The sequence below is a fragment of the Plasmopara halstedii genome, assembly GCF_900000015.1.
Source record: "Plasmopara halstedii genome assembly, contig: Scaffold_1211, whole genome shotgun sequence".
Taxonomy (NCBI): Eukaryota; Oomycota; class Peronosporomycetes; order Peronosporales; family Peronosporaceae; genus Plasmopara; species Plasmopara halstedii.
The window spans coordinates 343,897-361,570 of NW_020188126.1; the positions used below are offsets into that span (position 1 = coordinate 343,897).

The 17,674-nt window shown below is 45.1% G+C and overlaps 7 protein-coding genes across 7 annotated transcripts in view; 6 read left to right on the forward strand and 1 right to left on the reverse strand.

The window, feature by feature from the left end:
- Positions 1 to 697, forward strand: part of PHALS_00749 (cmgc mapk protein kinase) — a gene marked incomplete at both ends in the record, with an annotated part of 5,026 nt that extends 4,329 nt beyond the window's left edge. Inside the window, 3 exons of the mRNA XM_024730477.1 lie at positions 410 to 460; positions 562 to 608; positions 669 to 697. Of these exons, the coding sequence (XP_024580750.1) occupies positions 410 to 460; positions 562 to 608; positions 669 to 697 (127 nt within the window). The remainder of the gene's footprint in view (positions 1 to 409; positions 461 to 561; positions 609 to 668) is intronic.
- Positions 698 to 1,075: 378 nt separating this feature from the next.
- PHALS_00750 (6-phosphogluconolactonase) lies at positions 1,076 to 2,069 on the forward strand (the record flags this gene model as incomplete). The annotated part of the gene is made up of 5 exons (XM_024730478.1): positions 1,076 to 1,210; positions 1,270 to 1,410; positions 1,490 to 1,597; positions 1,651 to 1,830; positions 1,896 to 2,069. The coding sequence occupies 5 exons, from the start codon at positions 1,076 to 1,078 to the stop codon at positions 2,067 to 2,069; spliced, it is 738 nt and encodes a 245-aa protein (XP_024580751.1).
- A 99-nt stretch (positions 2,070 to 2,168) lies between these two features.
- Positions 2,169 to 4,624, forward strand: PHALS_00751 (thimet oligopeptidase; the record flags this gene model as incomplete). Its single annotated transcript, XM_024730479.1, has 6 exons — positions 2,169 to 2,624; positions 2,706 to 2,957; positions 3,030 to 3,229; positions 3,296 to 3,782; positions 3,854 to 4,114; positions 4,172 to 4,624. 6 exons carry the CDS (start codon positions 2,169 to 2,171, stop codon positions 4,622 to 4,624), a joined length of 2,109 nt encoding a protein of 702 aa, XP_024580752.1.
- A 109-nt stretch (positions 4,625 to 4,733) lies between these two features.
- Positions 4,734 to 7,159, forward strand: PHALS_00752 (vesicle-fusing atpase; the record flags this gene model as incomplete). The annotated part of the gene is made up of 3 exons (XM_024730480.1): positions 4,734 to 5,888; positions 5,954 to 6,704; positions 6,768 to 7,159. The coding sequence occupies 3 exons, from the start codon at positions 4,734 to 4,736 to the stop codon at positions 7,157 to 7,159; spliced, it is 2,298 nt and encodes a 765-aa protein (XP_024580753.1).
- Positions 7,160 to 7,256: 97 nt separating this feature from the next.
- Positions 7,257 to 8,430, forward strand: PHALS_00753 (RPEL repeat; the record flags this gene model as incomplete). Its single annotated transcript, XM_024730482.1, has 5 exons — positions 7,257 to 7,284; positions 7,348 to 7,884; positions 7,960 to 8,097; positions 8,177 to 8,212; positions 8,273 to 8,430. The coding sequence occupies 5 exons, from the start codon at positions 7,257 to 7,259 to the stop codon at positions 8,428 to 8,430; spliced, it is 897 nt and encodes a 298-aa protein (XP_024580754.1).
- Positions 8,431 to 14,791: 6,361 nt separating this feature from the next.
- PHALS_00754 (uncharacterized protein) lies at positions 14,792 to 15,001 on the forward strand (the record flags this gene model as incomplete). Its single annotated transcript, XM_024730483.1, has 2 exons — positions 14,792 to 14,815; positions 14,873 to 15,001. 2 exons carry the CDS (start codon positions 14,792 to 14,794, stop codon positions 14,999 to 15,001), a joined length of 153 nt encoding a protein of 50 aa, XP_024580755.1.
- A 1,843-nt stretch (positions 15,002 to 16,844) lies between these two features.
- Positions 16,845 to 17,309, reverse strand: PHALS_00755 (uncharacterized protein; the record flags this gene model as incomplete). The annotated part of the gene is made up of 2 exons (XM_024730484.1): positions 16,845 to 17,066; positions 17,172 to 17,309. 2 exons carry the CDS (start codon positions 17,307 to 17,309, stop codon positions 16,845 to 16,847), a joined length of 360 nt encoding a protein of 119 aa, XP_024580756.1.
- Between the last annotated feature and the right edge of the window lie 365 nt (positions 17,310 to 17,674).

Below are 17,674 nucleotides of genomic sequence, written 5' to 3' on the forward strand. Positions count from 1 at the left end.
TCTGGGCACACGCCCGCCATGTTTTTTAATCCACAAAATAACTTCTTGCTTTCGCCACATCGGAATGGCGTTGTGCCGTTCCGCCATACCTGTCAGTGGTGGCAGGGTGCCACAAGTCGATGACAAAATGAAATGTTGAAATTTCTGTGGTGGCAATCGTCCATACTATTCGTCCTTGATTTTTGTCAGGTCATCTGATGTCATTATAGCGGGGTAGTGGATATTGTAAATTTTTTGAGGGCTCTATTCAGGACTGGACTCTAATCGGTAAAATCCGTTATTACATCACGTGTCGAGTCGCTATTTCTGTAAGTACGATGCATTTCTAGGTGCCGAATGTGTTCCACAAATTGCAAGCTATATGCACTTTGATTGCTCCTTATAACAGATAACAATCCTTCCGTATAAGACCAAGTCCCATTAAACATAGCAAAAACAGCCTGAACAGAACGCAATTTTGGTATGATAACCTCTCCAGAATTCATTCATAAAGTTTTTTAATGTTTCAAGAAAGTCGAGCAAAGCCGGTATGATGCCGCATTTTTTTTCACTACTCGACAGGCAGGCGAGAGGACATAATGATGGCGCACAGACGAAGGAGATGCGAGGTACTCTAAGCGATTGTCAACGATGGTTGTCGGATATTGGGACTGATAGTAGTATGGCAGCACTGGACACCAAAGAGGCTCGAATTTGATGTTGTCCCGAGGTAAGCGAGTGTGACGATTGTCTAGCAGTTGGCAGAAAGGTATCAGCGCCGTCGGTGCAATAGTATTTATCATCTGTTTCTTGTACGCAACATAATTTTTCAGCTGTATTTATCGGAAAATATTTTGTATTGACTCAGTATTATCAGATTTGGCGATTAACAGCTTAATATGAAATGTAAATGATCTATATTTGAAAAACTGCTAAGAAATTGATGTTCTTCACACCATTTTGTGAGGCTTACTTCATACTTTAAAGCACGTTTATAGGTCAAAAAATGAAATGTCATGCCAGAAAAGTGACAGGCAATTAAGCACGTAATAGTTAATGCCTTTCACATTAATTCTATCATCCGTTTTAAGCAAGCATGGTGGTCCGTGTCTTCAGCAGTCCCGACGAGGTCGGCAACGCTGTGAGCCAGCTTATTGTTGACCAAAGCAAGCAAGCCATTGCCTCACAGGGTCGCTTCACGGTTGCGCTCTCGGGTGGCTCGTTGCCCCAGGTTAGGAACCAGCTCAGGGGATGACATAATTGGGCTTCTCATATTTCACTTTGATATAGATTCTGAACAAGGGCCTTCAGTCTATGAAAGATGGCGTCGACTTCTCGAAGTGGTTTGTTTTCTTTGCTGACGAGCGCTGTGTGGCACTAGACGACGATGATAGCAATTTTAAAGCTTGCAAGGCAGCACTTCTTGATTTTGTAATTATAAAACCCTGTCGCTACATCTCATTGCTGTTCTCGCGCCAGCTAACATACGATATTCTGCCATTCTATTTAGATTCCTGTGCCAGCGAGCCAAATTTGCACCATTGATGCTTCGTTGACCCCCAAAGATATGGCTGTGGACTACACCAAGAAGTTGGCCAAAATCTGGGGCAGCAACGTAGTGAGTGATCCTCTTCTTACTGAGCTCAATCATACTTCTCATGTTCGTCTTAGCTGCCTCGATTCGACTTGATTCTACTAGGTATGGGTCCAGATGGCCATACATGCTCGCTTTTCCCGGGCCACGCGCTTCTTGAAGAAAAGACACTGTATGTGGCATCTATCGAGGACTCACCCAAGCCACCTTCGCGGCGCATCACACTAACCTATCCAGTGATTAACAATGCCGCCAATGTACCACACCTCGGCTTCTTATAGTTTTACAGAATGCATGTATATTGATTTTCTTGTCTTTGCAGGTTGCATTTGTCGCCACTGGCGCTGGCAAGGCCGAGCTGATCCCGCACATGCTTGGTCTCGAGAAACGCACACCGACACTCCCTGCTGCTAATGTCAACCCCACAGATGGCATAGTCTACTGGTTTATAGATGAAGATGCTGCCAGTAAGCTCTCGGAAGAGGCCAAGATTTAGGCATGCATGATTTGGCACTGCTTAGCTCAATTTTAGCGCAGATTATATTAATACAAGAATTAAGAGTTTTTATACTGTTTACAAAGTTAAAAAATTAACATGGTGACTGACAAGCAAAAGAACTCGCTTGCCGTGGCAACGTGCGCCGCGACGATAGTGGGATTGGCTGTATGGGCGCGCCTTAAGAAGAAGCAGCATATGTACCAAACACGCAACCAATTGGAAGCTCTACGGTTCGACCTGACTGTAGCAGAAATTGAGGCCGAAACCGAGCGCATTCTGGTGCAGATGAAACGTGTCGATGACGAGATTGCGGCATTGTCGCCGGCTGCGGTGACATTTGAAAATACAGCGCAAAGGCTTATTGATCTGGATCATGAAATGCTCAGCCGCGTAACCAATGTGACTTTTCTCGCCCAGGTTGCCACTGACAAAGCGACGCGTGATGCCTGTACGAAGGCGGATGAGGCTATTGAGGATTTTTTAGTGCTGCGCAGTATGCGTGCGGACGTTTACACAGCAATCCATTCATTGTACAAGAGTACGGTCTACCAGGTGCACTAAAAGCAATAATTCTTGTAGAGATATCAACATCTTTGACCTGATAAGTGTTACTGCGCAATCGACTGTTGGCAGAAATTGGACGCAGTCACGCAGCGCTATGTACACCGCCTAGTGCACGATTTCGAGCGTAACGGACTGCAGCTACCACATGAGAAACAGGAAGAGGTACAGGCCTGGAAACAAAAGTTGTCGAAACTTGGCATTCAGTTCCAGCAGAATTTGTCAGAAGAGACCACCGAAGTCCAGTTCTCACTTGACGAACTCGAGGGACTCAGCGAAGAGTTTATCGCTGGGCTTCAGAAGGGTGACGATGGCAAGTACTCGGTGAGATAAAAAAGTTTATCCTTTGTTTGCCATCGTTGCTCATTCTGACGCAATTTTCTTTTCATGTCCTAGATTACACTCTCATACCCAACGGTGTTTCCAATTCTCAATACTTGCGCTGTCATGTCAACACGCAAGGCTGTGGAGTATGCCTTTAATCGCCGTTGCATTTCAACGAACGTTGCTATCCTGGAAGAGATTTTGGAGATCCGCCATAAGGTGGCGCTGGCATTAGGATACCAAAATCACGCCGCTTATGTCCTCGAACAAAGGTGAAAAGTGCTCATGGTGCTACACGCTTGGAATTGCCTCTGAAAACTTCTTTTTGCGTGGTACAGAATGGCTGGAAACAGTGCAAATGTTAACAAGTTTCTAAATGACTTAGACAATCAGATCACCCCACTTGCAAAAAAAGATTTGGAGGTGATGCTGAAGCTTAAAGCGGCCGACTGCGAACGCAATGGGTGGGAGTTTGATGAAAAAATTAATATGTGGGACTTTCGCTTTTATATGGACCAGTACACGAAGAAGCACTACTCTATCGACTCGGAGAAACTCCGCGAGTACTTTCCACTCACGCACGTGACAGAAGAACTGCTGGCTATGTACCAAGAACTATTAAGCTTGAAGTTCACCGAGATTTTGCAGCCCCACGTGTGGCACAAGGATGTTCGCAAGTTTGCCGTCTCCGATGCTCGTCCGGGTAAAGTGGACAACTTCGTTGGCCACTTCTACTTGGATTTGTATCCTCGCGTTGGAAAGTATGGTCACGCAGCCTGCTTCACGCTGCAACAAAGTTGTGTTAATTCTGCTCGAGTCCGCGTGGTGCGATTTGTGACGTCAATCGTTTCGTTTGTGTTCATTCATCTAACAGTTTTTGTTGCTCTTGTTGACAGTATCCTGCTGCCGCCATGGTGGCTAACTTTAACGCCCCAACGAACTCAAAGCCGTCGCTACTTTCCCATCAGGAAGTTGTCACGTATTTCCACGAGTTTGGTCACGTAATGCACTGCCTGTGTTCAGAGGTAACCATCCCTCGCTTTGCTGGCACTCGTGTCGAGCGTGACTTTGTGGAAGCTCCGAGTCAGATGCTGGAAAATTGGTGCTGGGAAAAGGAACCATTACAGCGTCTATCCTCACATTATACGACAAAAGAGGTGCGCATATCGTTCTATTGTGGTGTCACTCTCATATTCATGAGGTACTGTCTATAGAAACTCTCGGACGACCACATTGCTCGCCTCATTTCGACAAAAAATGTGAACACTGGACTGGTAAACAAGCGCCAGCTTCTCTTCGCCATCTTTGACCAGACGATCCACTCACAGCCCACGACGGACACGGCGCATCTTCTCGAACAGCTACAAAACGAGATCATGCTCATCAATATGACGCCTGACACAAATTTTGCAGCGTCCTTTGGCCACTTGGCTGGTGGTTATGACGCCCAGTATTATGGTTACCTGTGGAGCGAAGTTTTTTCTATGGACATGTTCATGTCTCGGTTCAAAAAAGAGGGATTGATGAACCCGCAAACGGGATTAGAGTATCGTGAGCTCATTCTAGCGCGAGGTGGCTCTGTGGATGCAAGCGTCATGCTCAAGGAGTTTCTCGGCCGTGCGCCGAATCAAGATGCTTTTTTGCGGAGCAAAGGGTTATCAAGTTAAAGTTGAACTACTTGATTCATAATAAATGCATTATCAAAAATTTTGACAATGTAAAGATCAAAAGTTTCGTTTTATCTACATTGAACAGGCGACACGAAGCATAAGCAAGATGTCGTTCGAGGCAGCGGTGGTAGGACTACCCGGAAATTCATATGCATTCACCAACTGTGTGTACCTGCACATGGAGGAATTTATGTCGCTAGTCAAGCGAACCCCTTCAGGAATCGTTACCAAGGACGAACTGCGTGCGCATGGACTCAACGTCTGGATAAATCGCAAATTTGTCATGGCTGCTAAGCCCCATAAGGAAATTGAATCAGGCACTGTGGCTGTTGGCACCATGCAACGTATGTGTGTAGGGCTTCCATTAAATCAGGCCTGTGAGGTTTCGGTCTATGCCCCCTCTAGCGCTGCCAAAAGTGTGCTAAGCACCGTGACTTTCGAGATCCAGCAGGTACTTACGCGTGCGCAGGGTAATGAGTTGCGTGTCGTGGACTGTGGTTTGCTCAAAGATGTATTCGAGGCTGAGTATACGCATCAGGTATTTGCCGTCGGGCAGCTCATGGCTGTTAGATGCGACGGTCTTCCTCTGCGTCTACAGTGCGTTCACATCGACACGGTGGACGGAAGCGACAGCAACTCTGAGTTCTCTTCTCCACGCGTCGGTGCCTATCTCCAAGGCTCGATCATAAACTTTACTAAAGGAAAGGACGCCCCCATTCGCCTCGCAAATCAATCTAGTGGCATGACTCGCACAGTATTCAAGCCCGACTTTGACTTTTCTAAGCTTGGTATCGGTGGTCTCGACAAGGAGTTTAATGACATTTTTCGTCGAGCTTTTGCTTCACGATTATTCCCAACGGACGTCATTAAGAAGCTTGGCATTCAGCATGTGCGTGGTATGCTGCTATTCGGACCGCCTGGTTGCGGGAAGACATTGATTGCGAGAAAGATTTCGAAGGCGCTGACTGCTCAAGAGCCCAAGGTAGTTAACGGACCAGAAATTCTCGACAAATTCGTGGGTGAGTCCGAGCGCAAGATTCGCGAGCTGTTCTCCGATGCCCGCAAGGACCAAGAAGAACTCGGAGACGAGAGTGATGTGCATATTATAATTTTTGATGAAATTGATGCCATTTGCAAGCAACGTGGCTCAAGTCGCGATAGTACAGGGGTTGGAGACAGTGTCGTGAATCAGCTGCTGACTCAGATCGACGGTGTTGACAGTCTGAACAACGTTCTGGTTATTGGCATGACGAATCGCAAAGTACGGAAACATTTCAGCTTTTGCAGTCTGTGTTTCAATAATTTTGACATTCGTATTTTTTTAAGGATATGCTCGACGAAGCTCTAATGCGTCCCGGTCGTCTCGAAGTGCAAATTGAAATCAACTTACCAGATGAAAAGGGTCGCGCTCAGATTTTGAAGATCCACACGGACCGTGCCCGTGATAAAGGAGCTCTTCACCCGAAAGTTGTGGCAGATTTGGATAACTGCCTTGACCCTACCAAGTTTGTAAGCAACGATCCAGACTACAAAAATCTTGTTCAGCGCACCAAGAACTTTTCAGGGGCTGAAATCGAAGGCTTGGTGCGCGCTGCTACAGCTCACGCCCTCTCACGCGGAACTGATGGGAAAACTATGCATGCCATAGCTAATTACAATCCGGAAATATCCATGGAAGATTTCACTTTAGCTCTGGATGAAGTGAAGCCCAAATTTGGCGCCCCCAGTGATCAATTGGCCATGTTTTACAAGAATGGGCTAATTCCTTATGGCAACTCATTCACGGAAGTGCGTGAGGCGCTTATCCGAGTAATTGAGCAAGTTCGATCAAACGACAAGACACCGCTAATGTCTGTGCTGCTTCACGGCGAGCGCGGTGCCGGTAAGACTGCGTTGGCCACGTACTGTGCTGTTGCAAGTGAGTTTCCATTGGTGCGTATGGTGAAGGCATCAGAGCTCATCTCGCGCGCAGAAAGTGGCAAGTGCTCATACATTTACAATGTCTTTGAAGAAGCGTATCGATCCTCTCTTAGCATTATTATCTTGGACGACATCGAGCGACTCATGGACTACGTTGGTACGCTGTGATTGGCAAAAGAATCTTTGATTACTTAAAATACTGATTGTGAGAAATTGTTAGGACTGGGCCCTCGCTTTTCGAACCTGGTTCTGCAGGCGCTGATGGTGTTGGTTCGCAACCCTGTGCCAGTGGTTGGTCGTAAACTCGTGGTTATTGGTATCACATCCAACATTGCCGCGATGCAGGCTGTGGAACTGAGCGACGTGTTTGACCTGTGCCTAGAGGTGCCACAACTCACGCAGAAGGACGAGCTGGACGCCGTGCTTACTCACACGGGATTGCCCGTTGCAAATGATCAGAAGAACAAGGTGCTTGCATTGCTGTCGGATCGCCCGATCTCTGTCAAGAAGCTGCTGCTGGTGACAGAGATGGCGAAAGAGGAGCTCAATCGCACTGGCGACACCAACATCACAGCGCAGCAACTCATCGAGTGCGCCTATAAGTTTGTTTAGATTCGTTAAAGAAATTGAAGTTGTATAACATACTAGAAGTCTTTAATTTGAGAAACATACTATTATTGACCCATCGAAAGATCCCGTTGTGAATAATATGGCGAAGAAGTCCAAAGGCGGCAAAAGTAAGGTGCCCACGTCCAGGTTGGTTACTACGAGTGACAGTGACTCGGCTCAGGTGCCGTTAGCTGTTGCAGAACAAAAGATGACATCTGAGGAGCAACACGAGCAACACCGTCGCGCCAGCGAGAAAATTGACCATCTTCTAGAGGCGCGTCCGCACGCTGAGGAACTCGAGCAACGCAATGTACTACCCACTGCTTCCTCAAGCGTAGCCTCGACACTGCAGGGCGTTCAAAAACAACTTCAGCGCAAGATGGGCGCCGATGAGCTGGCTCACCGTCTCGAGAGTCGACCAGATTTAAAAGAGTTGCGCGATTTGGCCATCGTGCACGGAGGTGAGGGTGTAGCGCCCAGCTTGCAAGCTACACAGGAAAAGCTGCAGCGACAAATCAATTCGGATAAGGTGAATCAGCACTTGACCAAGCGCCCATCCGTTGAAGAGTTACGCATTACGGGTGTGCTCGAGACGAGTGCTGAGCTGGCGCCTAGTCTCACGGCTACAGCTAAGAAGCTTGAGCGGAACTTGGTTCAGAATCAGGTATCACACTTGCTCGAATCTCGGCCTGAAAAGGACGATCTTGTCTCGCATAACATTTTGGAAGGTAAGTGGGTGTGTGGCTCATTCACCGTTAGTGGTTATATGGTATCATATAAATTTGTATCATGTGATTAAACAGACGAAAATGCGGCAGTAGCCCCCGTGCTGCAAGGAGCCAAGCACCAGCTCGAACGCCAGTTAAAGGTGGATCAGATTGCGCGCCAATTGCGTCACAGGCCCTCTGTGTCAGACCTGGAGGAGAAAGGCATCATTGACGGTGAGGAGGCATCTGCAATTAAGGAAAGTTCCGAATAAAGGAAGGTCACAGCTGATTATAAGCATTCTCGTTCTGTCAGAGGGAGAGCTGGGAGAACAAGAAATACAGAAAAGATGTACGCTGTCGCATCGTGCACGTTATGCATTGGCACTTAAAGCAGCGAGTCGCATTGCAGCAGACAATTTAATTTCAGCTGAAGAAAAAGCACGTTTAAAGAATTTGATTTTGAGTGACGATGAAAAAGTTGTAGCCGCACTCGAGTGCTACGAGCTGGATGGAGATATTGAGGAGATGCTGGACACACTTTACCGCGTCGCGAAAATTTCGACGTGAGATGATTATGCTCATTTTATTCGAGTGAAGATAAGCCTTAGTTTATACATTTGAGAAACTTGATCCGTAGAGGATGATTGGCTAAACACGTGAATTTTCTTTTCGACTGTACAGCTCAAATATACCCTTAGTAGTCTGTTATCAACGTCTTTTAGTATCTGAAGCCGTGTGATGGCCTTGATAGATCGAGAATTGTCGTTTAGTTACACAATGACGCTCGAGTATGCGGAGGCATTGAAGACGCCAGATTGCCAAATACGGATACAGTATATGTTTAACATCGAAACAATTACTAAAGTCATATTGAGCGGTCACTTGAAGTTTGATGACTGAGAGCATGGGTGGTTGTCCTACCCTACCTACATCCTAGAAACAATCACAGTAGTATGGCGTGGTTGGAGCGCAACGAGCCATGAGGCGATCGAAAGTCAGAAATGCTAGGCGTCACGCACTCTCCTCATGTAGAGCTTTGGCGAGTCATCAACCCACCTCCACCAGAAGCCGAAGTTCCCTGGTGTGGGCACGAAGCTGTGATTGCTTCCGCGCAGGACATGATATTGTGCGAATTTTATAGCGATTAAACTAATAAATGCTTCGAGAAGAGCTCGGACGGTAGAAGTGGCAGTAAGCCAAGTGCGGCATGGAGAAAGGAAGATCATCTAGACGTTATTCACCTCGTAGTCGTCGATATGTGAGAATTGAGTTTATCTAAAAAAACTCAATTAAAAGGAGGATCCGCATATCTTTAGCCTTAATGAACAGTGATTAAAATAGTTGAGAACACATCTAAAGCGTTTACATATTGTACCTTCATGTCGTTGTCAAGCCTTCCAACCACTTCTGGAAGAGGGCGCCAGTCATCCACCCTTTTTTATTGCTTAGATAACAGAAACCTAGTTGCTCTCCTGTCTTACGACTGGAATAGCGGGGCTTATTGGCCGTTCCAGTGAATAATGGTTTGAGCTTCTCTGGACCATCTGCGTTGGCAGCAAAGGCGAAAGAGATGCGGCTTTATGATGCCGAAGGGAGAATGATAGTTTTGTTAGCCTTTTCATTTAGAAGACTATGACTATATGCAAGTAAACTTATTTTGTCTTGCCTACGTCCCTCAATCTGCTGCTGTTCAATGGTCTTTTCTGGAGTTAGGGAATGATATAATCCTACTAGAAACATCAACTATAGAACATCCATGTGGAGCAACGTTTTGGTGGCACAGCTTATACAAGTGGCTGGGCACTTATGTTTTCGGTGTGAAGCATGTCACAAGTTTAGTGTCCGCTTCATGCAACAAAATCTTTGGATATTCCGCCGGGTTTGGCAGAGTGTTGCCAGTCCAAAAGAACGGACTTAATTTTGGCCTACAAACGCGCCCATTAACACCGGAGATGTGTTTTGTGGTTCGCATTTGAAAGTTGGCTCATCTCCCTGCTGTCATGGGCAGTGTAGCCAGTAAGAATCCAGATATGTTGTTTCTTGGCAAATTGCTTCGTAAAATAGCTCGCCAGCAACCATTAGACCAGATCGAGATCTGAACTTATTATCGGACTTTAAAAACTTGATCCGAGGTGCTCAGCACGAAATTAAATATTTAAACCACTAATCATCCTCGAGCAGATGGTCAATCAAAACGCGTGAAGAGTACCGTGGCGGATAATTTTTCAAGGACGTTGCAATGAGAGACTGTAGCAGGTAATCACAAACATGATTCTTGCACTATATTAAGCAATACACGCCTCTTTTGGCCTTGTATCGCTTCACTCAATCGATTAAGTAAGCATTTGATTGCCTTTGACGCCATAAAACAGTAAAGCCGATCTTAGTAGGGGTGGGGTATCGAACAAAATTTATTTGTGAGTTGTATCTCTGCTTAACTTCGCAGGAAAATTAGTTCTTATATCTCAATTAGGTTAAGTGTCATGCAAAGGATGCCTGGCGCTATAGCTGAGTGCAAGGACCAACAATAGAGACGCATAGAGGCGGGCGAAATATGCATTGGGGTCAATGACTTTTTGCTCGTAATTAGCTTGCATATACATGCAGTGTTTGAGATTGATAAGATTAAGTTGCGACCGTGCTCCATCAGACCATTCGCGGCTGTTGCGAAATAAGATTGAGCTATAATCTTAATACTCTAGAGATAAGTTAAATAAATGCAGAGTTCTACTACGGCTGACTAGAGCTAGACTACGATCCCGCTTTGACGAGTCGGTCTAATATAGGGAGCTGTGTTGCAACAGTTCAACGGTTTAACAATCTCATATAACTGAACTGCTCTCTTTTTCGAAGTTGTGACGCGGGTCCAAGCCACTGGATGTGCCTCAAGCCAAGCAGTGCGATGGTGAAGCTCAGAGAGCAGATTTGAGATCTGTATTATCTCAGCCTCCGACGCACGCCGACATTTCTGAACAGATCTCTTGCCGGAAACACGAAATTTCAAGAGAGCTAGCCGCAAAGGATTGACCACTGCCGGTATTTACCAAAGAGCAAGGGGTGGGCCACTTTCACGTCGAGAGCTCGGTGGGCTGGTGGATACACTATACTCTTATTAGATTGGTCGAGATAGTCTCATTTAAAATACTCGTTTTCAGTTCAAGCAAAGATTGGCTTGGTGCCTTTCGTTTTTTTTTAGAAGAAGGAGCAGAATTAGTCTGTTGCACCTCGCGTTCCTCTTGTGTGTTGTGTCCAAACTCGAGGTGAGAGCGACCCTTGACTGATGGCTGTTACATATGCTCATGGGGATATGATGAACTAATAATAGCCAGAATTTGACAAGATGGCATTTTGACGTCCACATCGCTAGTGTAGATTTCAAAGTCATCCATAAGACAAATCTTCAGGCGGCGTCCGCTTCGCTGAAGTTGGCCTGTAAGGGCCTGAAATGGTGAGACGGTGTGTGTTCTTCGTCCAGCACGCATTCAGAGTTTGACACTCATTGCATCTTTTGCCTGCTTCTAAAACCCAAGGTATGTCCATCATGGAGGTTCTAGCTTACCTAACGCTGTTGTTCTACGCATAGTGGTATTTGCGGGAAGTGGTTACCTGTGCGTGAGCGGGCGGCCATCACGCATATGCGTGTACCTGCGACGGGCTTCTTAAGACGAGTCAGAGGCGTAAGTTCGATGTGATGATTTGACCAAGTGTCGACATGAATCACTTGCTCACAGAAGAAATGGCTGAGTTTCTTGATCAAGGTCTAGCTGGTTGGCATAACGCTGGTCATCGTCGTCCATTCCACAGCAGATGTCGCTACACATTCCTCTGATGGATGAAAGTACGGAGTTTGAGACCCATGCAGCGATGTGCCTCCCCCTCTAGCAAATTATAGGCCATTCGCCGCAGGGTGAGGGCGGAGATGCGTAATCACGACTCGGAGAGTCACTATAATTGAGCTGTTGGTACCGTGGTCTCTTCATCATGAACTTCAAAGCGCGTCGATCACAGATTCGCGTCTTTTGCTATTTTAGAGCCAGTGGGGGACTTCCGGTACAATATCTTTGAAAAGCAGGCAGGATAAATTGCAGAGAGTGAGGTGATATACTAGGCGCAATGGCTGTTCGGGGCGGTCATTTTTGTACAGTCTTGAAAAGACATACCTAATGTTAAACCCAGTTTAGTCGAGAATATAGTGGAGGAACACGAAAACAGGCAAATACTGCAATCGCACCTTCTTGTCCCTTGATTCTGATGCTGTTGTGCGAAATCATATTGCACTTTGGTAGGGAGTAAATATTTATATGCACTAAGATATCAATACTTATAATAATGATTCTTCGTAGAGATGATGTTCGTGATACATGTGGACGGGTATCCGCACGTCAGAATGTAAGAAAATTTGTAATATACGCTTTTTATGCTTATAAAACATTTTTGGTAGCGTTACCACTTGACATATTTACTTTTGAAATAGCAGATCCAGCAAGATGCTTAGTTACGCTAGAGGATTCGGTTTCGCTTTTTGATAAAAGCACACGAAGCCACCTCTCTGCATTTGTTAGCGTGAAATCTTGGACTGAAAGGTTTTAATGTGCAAAGTGCACGGCAATTTAGTTGCAAAGTCGCGCTTACACTCCCCCAGATCCGGCACAGAAGATTGCACCACACAGTTGTATTGACTCTTCACTTACTCTGGCACAGAAGACATTAGCTAATAACTGATATAGACTTCAAACTTTTGGAAGCCATAACATACGGTTATTCAATACTGTCTTAGCAGAGACGAACCCAAGAGCCCAAAAATGACGGCCCCTTCTGCCTTCCGAGCTTCTTCAAGGTATTTTGCACTAGATATAATTTCGATTTTTCGTTTAATCCCATGCCCCGTACCGAAGCTATTATAGGTTAATGTCCGCATCAAAATACATAATGTCTTGCAGAGACGGGTATATGACTCAGCGAAGCTCCATGTGTGGGTCATAGAGAATTTGAGTTCGCGTCGATCCGCAATAAATGGCGTTTAGGCCACGCCTTTTCTTTCTGCAGTCATACACAGAATCGAGGTTTCGGGCGATAATACAGTCCAAGCTGTCAAAGTCCCCAATTTCACCTGATAGTCAACACAATCTTTGACCTTTGCACAAGAGCCTTCGCTGAGAAAGTTGAAATCGACAAACCTAAACCATCGTAGTATGAGTCACTTCTATTTAAGTTGATGTTTGTTGACCTCGAATTCCACAAACTTGCTTTGAAACCCGACCTCTTTACCTCTGGGTACCGAGAGAATCGAGCGCAGATGCTTGATACTCAGACAGATGCAGTATCTGCAAGTATCACGGAGCTGCTCGGTCAAGCACCTCTGGTGTTCTTGAAGAGGTTTTTCATCCCGTGTTGAAATTGGCTTCTACGGCATGGAAATTGCACTCCGCACTGAATTCGACAGCTCAGTATGATTCGGGCGAACGCTCAAAATCTCGGTGGGAGCTCACCAAAATGGTGACTGTTACCGCTGCGAGATAAAGTCCGCTGCCGTCGCAGCGAGTTATATTTCGACTGCAGACGGCATATTTGATCAGGCGGTGTTGAACACTGACAGCATCTTTTGCATAAAGCCCTTTCATCAATGTAATCGTATTAGCATCAGAGGTACTTTACGAAAAAACTCATTTCTCACTATTTTGGTGGCCGCAAGCAGAGCTTAATAGTGAGAAATCGTTTGAACTACAAAAATCAAAAGATTGAACACGATTTTGCTGCGTGCTAAGCATTGCTAAATGTATGCTCATTCTGGCCACTCTCGTTAAAGAAAAGAATTGTGTACCTGAGCTAAACACAAAACAGTGGTGGGAACCAATTGCATCCCGACCAATGACTGGTTGAGGCCTCTCTGGAAGTGTCTAAACGCATTCTTATAACACATCATTGCTTCCAGGTGAGACCGCTATTTAGCAGAGAGCTCAATTAAAATGCCACTCCATACATCCTCGATATCCAGTGTAATACTATAGAGGTCAAGCTACAGCATGCTATCACCTCGTGACCAATTAAAGCCATATTTTCTTATTACGTTCCGTTTTGTCCCTCGGATAGATTGTCGAAGAGCTGATGCACCATCCTTCCAGTCTTGACACAAATGTACAGAGGAGGTCGGACCAAGCGCATACGCGTGAGCAACGTACGGAAGTTGACTTTGTACACTTCGGCCATGAGCGGAACCGAGAGCCGCTCAAGTAACGCAATATTTCTTATGTAAGAATGGCACATATTTAAGAAATTATAAAGCCTAGACCAAATTTTAATGTTTTTCAAAATATGGCTGATAGTAAAGATATGTGGATTGCGCTTAGAGCCCACGTGCCCCATGACCATATTCTTAACGAAGCTCCATCGTTTATAAGTAACTTGAATTTTATGTCGGCATAATAGGACAAAAGTGCTTATTGTGTCGATTACAAAAAAAGGTAGTATATGTTATAGTATAGTTGCATAAAAATGTAATATACTCGTACGCAAAAGAACAGTTGTACCGTTACGATTGGAATGTGCGCTGTACAGACTTTTGCTCTCACATATGACATGATGCACTCTAACAACTACTGCCTGTGGTACCGGTCAATTCATATGGATTGATAAGATTCACAAAAGATCTGTCTACATTACACGTTCAAAGCCGGATGCACATTCAAAATGTTGATAACATAAATATATTACTCGTATAAATGACTTCATTATATGTCAAGTTTCGCATAATGAGCAAGTTACTAATTTCAAGTTGCAATCCAATTTCCCGAAGAAAAAATGGTCAAAATTTGACGCTCGTCCAGTTCGATGTCGTTTTTGGGCCAGACGGAGTACGAGAAATTGTATTGATCTGAGCAAATTGAAGGCCGTTGCGTATGTGCTGATCATAACACGCGATGTGTGAAAGATGGTATCGCTTGTGGAAGACGAAGTTACCAACAACGAAGTTACTGTTTGAGAACGTTATGAAGCACAAGATTTGGCACAGCCTGATGAGACTGATAATAAAGCGGAAGACACTGTTTCTGAGTTCGAATCCGAGGGACCTTGTGGCAAGCATTACCAGCATACGCAGTCCCTCGAGACGCGACGGAAACTCTCCAAACGCAAGCATTAGAAATTGGTGCCAATTCCATAGCGATATGTTTGCCGCTGCACATTCTTTTCTTGCGCACGTCGTATGCATGTGGAAACACCATACTGTAATCTTCTTTTTCTCTTATAAATTCCCACAATGCACACAAAAGGTATATAGATGTACCTTCATGTAATGGCTAAGTGTAGCCCATATCAGCGAAAGCTTCCAGCATCAGATTGGCTAAGCCATCACCACGGACTGTAACTCCTACTCCAATCATCACAAACACATTCATGCCAGATCCGCTTTGCTATATACTGCAAATTTATCACAACTGAAAGACGCGTAGGAACCAGTCCAACTCTGGATCAATCGCGTGCTTTTCGAGTCGTCCCCGAGTTATGAATGACCATGAATAGCCCTCGCTTCTAACAATCCTGCCTGATCTTGTGCGAGGTTTTGTCGCACGCATAGCGACATCCCGATGAGTCCGAAAGTCGTTTGCTGCTTTTAACTTGATGTCCAGATCTCTTGTATCTTGTATGTATCTGAAGAATCACTTGAGCGCTTGCCAGTCTGCTAAATATGCGTCTTTCGCGAACTAACTGAACATTCTCACTGCTACTGCTATGTTCGGAAATGGTCCTCCCATGAAACACACATGACAAACCACATCATTATGGGAGCAATGGCGATTACTGTCAAGTCGACGATGAAATTAAGCGATGACATAGAGTGGCAAGAAGGATACCACCCCAAGATCAAATCATTTCGCAACAAATGACCTGGACTTTCGTGCCACTACCAAAAGATCTTAAGGCAATCGGCAACATTGGGTATTTCGCGTCGAGGATAACTGCGATGGCAAGGTTAAGCGGTACAAGGTGCGTCTTGCGGCCAAGGGGTACTAACAGAAGATGGTATTGGTAATGAAGAAGCGTTTGCACTTGTGTCCAAGTTTACGTCAATCCGAATTCTGCTAAGTTTGTCGGCCAAGTAATAGCGTGCCGCTAGCCAGATGCATGTAAGAACAGTATTTTGAAACAAACAGCCTAAAAGTATATTTCCATACATATCATGACGCTTTCAGCGATAAAGAACACCCTGATTTTTCTTACACGCTGGGAACTCCTTTAACGGATTTAAGCAATCGCCTCGTATGTTAACAAGACAATCAACGAAAATATGCTTGGATTTGACGTCAGAAGGTGCAAGTCAGGTCACTGAATGTACATCAATCATGTTGACCAGAGTATAATTCTCGTCGCAATCTATGTCAATGACCTGATTTCTGCTAGCAGTAACGGCAAAATATCTCTCGAGACCAAACAAGCGCTCAATGATACAGACCTGAATCATTTGAAGTATTTCATTGAGATCAAAACCGGGGAAGACGTGAGAAAGTCTAACAGTGACTAAACGTCGACTAATTTTGCGCTCGATTATGATGAAACAGTAATTCTGTCAAAACACGACAAGGCCTCGATGTGAAGCTGACCAAGGTTATGGTCGAAGAAGGCTGCAGAATGTAAACGGTATACCTTATAGTCACAAAGATTCTGTGTGATACAGAATGATGGTATCTACTTGGAAATTTGTACTGGTGACGACATCAACGGATACTTTCCACAAAAGTTAAAGTTCATTTTCTCAAAAGTTCAAGCTCCGTACACCCAGTGACCTCGTAGGGATCCATATTCCCCTTGTCTTGATGGTCCCCACAATTGTATCACATTCTGCTGAAGTCCTCCCAGACGAGTAGTCAAAAGCTCACTTCCCATCACCCACAGAAGTTAGACGCGTACATAGGCCGCCAAACGTGAGCGGGTGCTCCATTATGTTGTCGCCAGTGGCCGTCTTTACATGTTGTACAGGCTTCTCTTCACGTGGATTTAGCTAGCGCCTTGGTATCAGCAGTCTTCCACTCTGCAATCGTTTGTGCCATCGTTCTATCTGGCATCATCTCAATGTGGCCGAGAACTTTTTTGTGCTGAGCGTCATACGCTCGAAAAAAAACTCTCGCGGCTAGTATTTCGAGTCGAGAAGCGTTTGGTTGCTTGCCATGATTCCGCTCTACCTCATAACCTTTTAAAGCCAGGCAGAGCTGAGACCGCTTACAAAATAGTAAGTAAAATTTAAAAACTCTACCCAAAATTCTAGCACACCTTGATTCTAGGTCGAATGTTCTGGAAGGTGGAGCATGACGCACCTGATAGTGATTCGCATACAAATACAAAACAAATGCAAAATTAAGGGAGTAGGGATACCATTTGGACACCTTATGTCTTTTGGAAGTTGAGGAATGCACAACACATGTTGCGACAAAGGCTGCGAGCTTAAAATTCATTTCGCTCGGAATTTAGGCTTGTCAGACGAAGCATGCAGCGGGGCTGCTGTAGCTTAGCGCTTGAGGAAGCGTAATTTAGGTCACCGATCTTTCGTTCTATACTTATACAAGTACGAGTTAGCGGATCGCAATCCGCTATTTCCAAGAGTAATTATTGCCTTACCCAAGGCTAATTAGCTCTTCCGTTCAAAATCCAGAACTAATATTTTATTTATATTTATCCTAATTTTAAACGTTTGGATTCTCCTAAATAAACTAAGTATATATAGTAAGAAGATCTAAATACATGCATAACAACTGGCTACCCAGCCACATACCGTATTCTTGTTTGGGTGCAGTCACACCATGTACATCTCGTGTGACAC